General features: G+C 54.8%; 1 protein-coding gene across 1 annotated transcript; it reads left to right on the top strand.

Moving 5' to 3' along the window:
• Positions 1-1108: 1108 nt before the first annotated feature.
• On the top strand, positions 1109-6203 carry LOC131211651 (segmentation polarity homeobox protein engrailed). The gene is made up of 3 exons (XM_058205222.1): positions 1109-2450; positions 5751-5851; positions 5955-6203. The coding sequence occupies exons 1-3, from the start codon at positions 1109-1111 to the stop codon at positions 6201-6203; spliced, it is 1692 nt and encodes a 563-aa protein (XP_058061205.1).
• Positions 6204-6520: the final 317 nt, after the last annotated feature.

Below are 6520 nucleotides of genomic sequence, written 5' to 3'. Positions count from 1 at the left end.
CGTGGAACACGTGTGCCCAGTCACATATGTGAGGGGTTAATTGGGAAAATTATACAATTGAAAAAAAAAAACATCTCGATTGCTTCTCGGCAACTCGTGGTGGTGTGTGTTGTCGTCGTGTGTGGTCCGCTCAATCAAGTATCTGTTGGCGTGTTGGGAGGGGCATTGGAGCAGAAAATATGCTACACACACTGCTATGCTCGGCAGCCAATCCAAAAATAGTCGCAATAATAAAGTTGTATGAAGCATCTACACACATACACATGCATCCGAGTCTGAATTCCCCTCACGTTTTATTTCCCGTTCGATTCTCTCCACAAAATCACGGTGACCACGCCCATTTCCACACGAAACAGAGCCACCAACACTAGCGCAGTGCTTTGCTTCTCTTTCTTCGCCTCCCGCAGAGCTTTCGTTGCGCGCTCTCTCTTTCGCGCACTCGCACTCACACACTCAAGGCTTGGCGTGCGCGCGTTATGTAAACCGAACGAACTGTGTGGGAAGCGCAGAAGCGGTTAATAGAGACGCAACGCACAGTGTGCGAGCGAGACAGCCTGCGGCGTGTGAAAAGTGAGAGCGAGTGAGCGAGCGAGACAGCGAAGAATTCTGTGGGCAGCAATCTGTTAATAGAGAGGCAAGTGAGAGAGAGAGAGATGCAAGTGAGGCGAGCGAACGAGCGAAAGCGAAATGGAACGAAAAAACAACAACGGGCCTAAGGGAAGGGAACGGGTGGAAGGGGGTCGGTGGTGGTCGGAGCCGGATCGTCTTTTCGGTCAGTTTCAGTCAGTTTCTTGAGCTCTCACTCAACTGTCAGATCACCGGTGACATTTGACTATGTCACATCAACTCGCGTCGCGGGTTTTCCGTCCGAAGTGCGCCAAAGTGCCGTGACCATTTTCCTGAAGTCCTTGCGGGTGAACAATAGAGCACCGCCAACACAGACCGTCTGTACGGATTCTAGGGAGTGATCAATGCGAGTGTCCTTTAATCAGTGCGATCGTTAAGAAACGGTGAAACGGAAGTGGACATTCATAACATTAGCGCGTGAGGTCCTTCGAAGGTCTGAAGGGCGAAGAACTGTGGTGAAGTGTGTCGGAAGCCAGGGACCATGGCCCTGGAAGACCGCTGCAGCCCACAGAGTGCCCCGAGTCCGCCGCATCACCACCACAGCAGCCAGGCCCCGAGCCAGGCCAGCACTCCGACGACGATGATGGGAGAGGTGCCTTTGCCACCACTTCCGTCGCACCATTCACTGGCGGCCGCTAGCGCGGGTAGTTCGCCTAGCCGCGACGAGATGTCACTAGTGGTCATCAAGCAAGAGCCGGAGCTGCACGATCATCAACAACCGCAGGCGATGGTCGGAGGACACCAGCAGCAGCCGACGCCCCCCGCGACCCCCAGCATCTCCTTTTCGATCTCCAACATCCTGAGCGATCGGTTCGGCTTGAAGGCTCCACTGCCACCGCCGCCCTCGACACACACCCCGTCACCTTCGCCACCGATCAGCCCGGGAGGGCCACATCTCCACCCGTACGCCGCCCTCCAATCGGTGGCCCACCTGCACCCGTCGCATCCTGCCTACACCACCACCCTCACGGTGGGCCCTCACTATGCGCCACACCATCTGCTGCACCACTACCAGCCCTACCCGCACCATCCGGCTCCAATCGTTCCGCAGGCTCAGCGGCCCCGCGAATCCCTCTTCCGGCCGTACGACATTGCGGCCAAGAGCCCGGCTCGGCTCTGCACCAGCAACGGAAGCAGTGCGGCCACCCCGCACCCGTACCACACGGACAGTGAGTCGCAGGACTCGCACTCGGCCGCTACCAGCCCGGCGGGGACCCCATACCCCGGCGCGGAGCCTGGCCGGCTGGCCGCCCTGCCCGATGTGTACGACTTTAGCCGGAAGTCCGTGGCCGCCCTCGACCACCGGGCGGCCCTCCTGAGTGGGTTCAGTGCCGCCGCCAGCTACCCGAAGCTCCACGAGGAAATCATCAACAGCCACCGGAAATTCCAGGCGAAGCTGATCGAGTCCCAGTCGAAGGTGGCGGCGGCGGCCGCCGTTGCTGCGGCCGTTGCAGCCTCATCCATCGCTCCATCCTCCGTCTCCTCCTCCGTGTCCTCCTCGCTTCCTTCGTCGCTCGGGAGTCTGTGCAAGACGGTGTCCCAGATCGGGCAGCACGTGGCCGGCACCGGAACTCTCGGGTGTGCCACCACGACGGCGACAACGGGGAGTGTGACGACGGTGGCCAAGGGTAGCCCCAAACCGATCCCGAAACCCGGTGCAACAGCTCCCTCCGAGCACGGCGGGTCCTCATCGCACGATGGCGGCATGGAGTCGTCGGACGACGCCAAGTCGGAAACGAGCAGCTCGAAGGACGGCGAAGGCGGCGGCAATCTGTGGCCGGCGTGGGTCTACTGCACCCGCTACAGCGATCGGCCCAGTTCCGGTAAGTCACGCACCGCGACCGTTACGACGCGTTCTGTCAGAATATTTGGACCGGTTGTGTTCCGTCGAGTGAATCGGAGTCCGCGCCCAGTCAAGCCTTTTGGGACCTCAACCAACGTGCGTGCGTGTCCCTCCCGAAGCACGGCAATTAAAGTGTCTCCGTAGGCCCGGAACCAGAACCGGAACCGGGGCTATGATTAAAGCGGAAGCCGCTCGAAAACCACAAACCACGGTCCCGTTATCGATTGCGATGTCCCGTGCTTGTGTGACAGGTGACATTTTTGTTCGAAGGAATGTCGTCGTCGCTGAAGGGAATTAATTACATTCTCTGTCTTCCGAGTTCCGAGGGAAATTGCCTTATTTTTTGTATAAGATGACGGCAATCGTTATGAGACTTCAACAGACCCTCGGTACTTCGGACGTCGGGCAATTTTTGGCATCTGCTTAATAATTCCTTGACAGATTCTTCGTTTTGTTAGCTGTGGACACAACTTACAGTCCCGCCACAGTTTATGCTGCCCCGAGCTATCGATCGGCATCCGGAACCGAGGTCAACCGAGCTAATTATGACAATCAGTGCACCGTGTGATATGTTGCCCGAATCTGCCGTGGCCCCTGGCCGTTCCCCGACGAGGGTGATAATTTATTCACAACCCTCATAATTCTGTTATCGACGCGCACCCTGCCCAAAAGGCCGGCGGTGATAGTTTTATTTGCCTCCAGCCACCAGCCGATGATGATGGCCACCATCATCATGCTGCGAGACCCTCATTAGACGTCGTCGTGCCACCTCGGGAATTTTCGATAATTTATGACCCCCGGGTGGGTCCCCGATTGACGCCTCGGGCTCTCCAACTTCACACCCGGGGTCGGGCGATGATAAAAGAAATAAAAAGTTTCCCTGTCGCGGGCTGGTCAATCGATTTCGCTTGATTTACGCCGAATTTCCGGAATTGGAGCCGCTCGGCGGACCATTTGCATTTGCCGCCATGTTTTTCGGAGCACAAAACCTACCCACACCCCGGCCACAAAATCGACCATCGGTTGTGGGAGTAACATGATAATAGGTCCCCACCATTTGCAGCGCATAAAACCATCGAGCGATCCGCTGCGACGCTAAAACCGGGCATCGGTTGGCATTCCAACTCCATCTTGGTCGCCGCCGGATGGCTCCATTTCTTGGTCCTCCTTCCCGGGTGGGGTGGATTACGCCGCGGACAACTTGTTCTACGAAGGCCTAATGATCGGCCAAATCAAGATAGATTATTTAATTTACTTACCCTCCGAGCGGCGGCCGCTTCGCGAAGTATCCACGATCGATCCCGGGTTTGTCCCGGGTGCATTAAGAAATAATAAATGAATTACGATTCGAAATCGACGGAACGGGGTGGACTGGGCAAAAAGTGGCACAATGTAAAGTGGAGCCCGATCCGTCCGATCGCAATCGGGATCACCCATTTCATGTTGTCTGTGTCTTCGATCGCCTTCCGTGGCCACAAGGAGCCAGGCAGGAGCAAAATGGAGGGCCTCTCGCTCGAGGTTCGCAGTTCGTGAAGTTTTCGCACGATTCCATCCGGGGCTCTCCAAGGGGGTCACCTAGGGTCGCTAATCGCAATAAAACTGGCTGATATTTCAATTTATTAGAAGCAATTAGAGGAGTTCGTAGCGGAGCGAGGGCTGATCCCGATCCCAGTTTCAGCTGGAATGCGTCCGACGCTCCCCTCTCTCGGAATCCCCGACACCGAATGACTCGGATCAACTTTAATGGGCTTCTGTTCTGGAACAGCTGGCAGCAGCAACCTATAAATGGTTCTTGATTCCCAACCGCTCCCCCCCAACCCAAAAAAAGGGTTAGGTCCCGTAGCGATCGCTTTGTTGAACAAAGAGCCAGTGCCCAATTTAGTTGGGCAACAGGGCCCATTTTTCAATCAACATCCACCGAGTGTGGGTCCATTTCTCATACACATTTCTCGGTTGGGTTGTTCTACGCCTTGTTCGAACAAATTAATTTCCAATCCCGGGGTTTTTTTGGGGACTCGCGGCCCGATGCTGTCAACAGTTCATCCGTCGGCGTGCCGGTTGTTACTACTTTTTAATGGGTTCCATTTTTCATACGGTTCCGATCGCCCCCGGGCGATGTCTTTTATCGATCGCGGCTAAGTGATGCCCGACCCGCTCGGAACTCGCCCCGCCGGAAGATGGAATGTGTGAACAAACCTATGTCGGGCGACAGAAAATCGATCAACGAGCACTTCTACCGGAGGCCAAATTCCGTGGCAACACCTTCCGCGGGTTTTTTCTTTGGGTGGACTGGTGCGTAGTTTTTCTTTTCCAGTAAATCTGTCCAAAGCGGAGGGCATTCCACAGACTGAGGTTCACAGTTTTGGAGAACCCGAAGGCAAATAGGTCTCAAAGAAAACTCCACTTCCGGCCCTGGCTAAACGCTCACTAATTTACCAGGCAACGGGCGAAAAGGAACGGAATCTTAAGCACCACCACGACGACGCCACGATTAAGTTCTATGTTTATGGGAATATTAGGCCGCCGTGGGGCCATCGCAATATTTTATTCCACCTTCGAGTGGCGGTTATGGTGGCTCAGTTTTTAGAACTTTGACTCCAGCGAAGGGGTTTGGCTATTAAACTGTCAAACTGTATGATAGACCACGGCCCCGGGTGAGCCGCCGGGGCCGTGATATTAATATTCATATCCAGGATGTCGATCCACTCTGTGCTCAGAGCCCGCACAGAGTGGCCCGAAATTAATTATCGAATTAATATATTAATTAACCTCCCCCAAAAAAAGGGACCCGCGGCTTCGCGTTTGTCTCAATTGCGCTCAAGGCAAATTTCGGCTCACCGCCATTCGCCATTAATTAGTGCGATTATTTATTTCGTCTCATTTAAATGGTCGCGGTCCGGCCAGCAAGCCTGCCTAGGGCCTAGGAATAGAAAAGTCCCGCCGGTCCCCCTGGGGATAAATTTATGAACAGAGCGGAGTAGAGCGAGACACCGTGTCTAGCCCCCCATGTTCTGTGGCCAGCTTCCCCCCGGGTGCACCTCGATGTGGCAGCCATTTTGCGCACCGCACTGCAGTTCGCTGCGAAAACAAACGGCTCCGGCGAGCCTTTAATTTATCTCAGCCCAACGGTTAATTGAATTAGATAAGACGGACGTTAATGATTATTTATTCACTCCGCGGACCGCGCGGGGCCAATTTTGCAGTCGTTAAAGTCGGTGACATTTTTATTAATTTTCTTCTCTCTGTTCTCTCTCTCTCTCTCTGACTCTCTGTGGTGCAGGTCCTCGCTATCGGCGCACGAAGCAACCGAAGGAGAAGGGTGAAAGCGAAGAAAAACGCCCGCGGACCGCGTTCTCCAATGCGCAACTGCAGCGGCTAAAAGTACGTTTTGTGGGGGAACGATTCGCCAAGAAGTGGCCGTCCGATTCGTGACACGCGTTCGCCTCACGTTCTCTCTCTCTCTCTTTCTCTCTCTGTCTCTCAGAATGAGTTCAACGAGAATCGGTATCTGACGGAGAAGCGCCGGCAAACGCTCAGTGCCGAGCTGGGGCTGAACGAGGCGCAGATTAAGATTTGGTTCCAGAACAAGCGGGCCAAGATCAAGAAGAGCTCGTCGGAGAAGAACCCGCTAGCGCTGCAGCTGATGGCTCAGGGTCTGTACAACCACTCGACGGTGCCGCTCACGAAGGAGGAAGAGGAACTCGAGATGCGTATGAACGGCCAGATCCCGTAAACCGGTGCAATAGAGACCCAGGATATCAGGACGACGACGCGAAGCAATAACCACAAGCAACCCACAGTGGAAGCCCCCCCCGTTTCTTAGCTGCTTAAGATCACCTCACATTAATGTAAATTATTAGTAGCCACCCGTAGCGTGAAGGATGTAAATACCGTAGGCGCGCTACCGTAAGGAGTGCTTGTGCATGTGTTTGTGTAAATAAGGATTAATAGTTCAATTTATATCGTTCGTCCTTTTCCTTCGCGAGACTCTCGGTGCCTCGGGAGGCCTCGTTTTTAATGTCGGTTTCACGTGTCGAGTGACCCCTGCAC

This window comes from Anopheles bellator, chromosome 2 (assembly GCF_943735745.2).
Source record: "Anopheles bellator chromosome 2, idAnoBellAS_SP24_06.2, whole genome shotgun sequence".
NCBI lineage: Eukaryota > Metazoa > Arthropoda > Insecta > Diptera > Culicidae > Anopheles > Anopheles bellator.
This window is presented reverse-complemented; position numbering and strand designations above follow the sequence as displayed.

What these genes read in the sequence shown, in the direction of transcription:
- LOC131211651 (XM_058205222.1), top strand. Translation starts at nt 1,109, where the DNA reads ATGGCCCTGGAAGACCGCTGCAGCCCACAGAGTGCCCCGAGTCCGCCG. An exon ending in CAGCGATCGGCCCAGTTCCG is followed by an intron (nt 2,451 to 5,750) that starts GTAAGTCACGCA and finishes TCTGTGGTGCAG; the next exon opens with GTCCTCGCTATCGGCGCACG. An exon ending in CGCAACTGCAGCGGCTAAAA is followed by an intron (nt 5,852 to 5,954) that starts GTACGTTTTGTG and finishes TCTGTCTCTCAG; the next exon opens with AATGAGTTCAACGAGAATCG.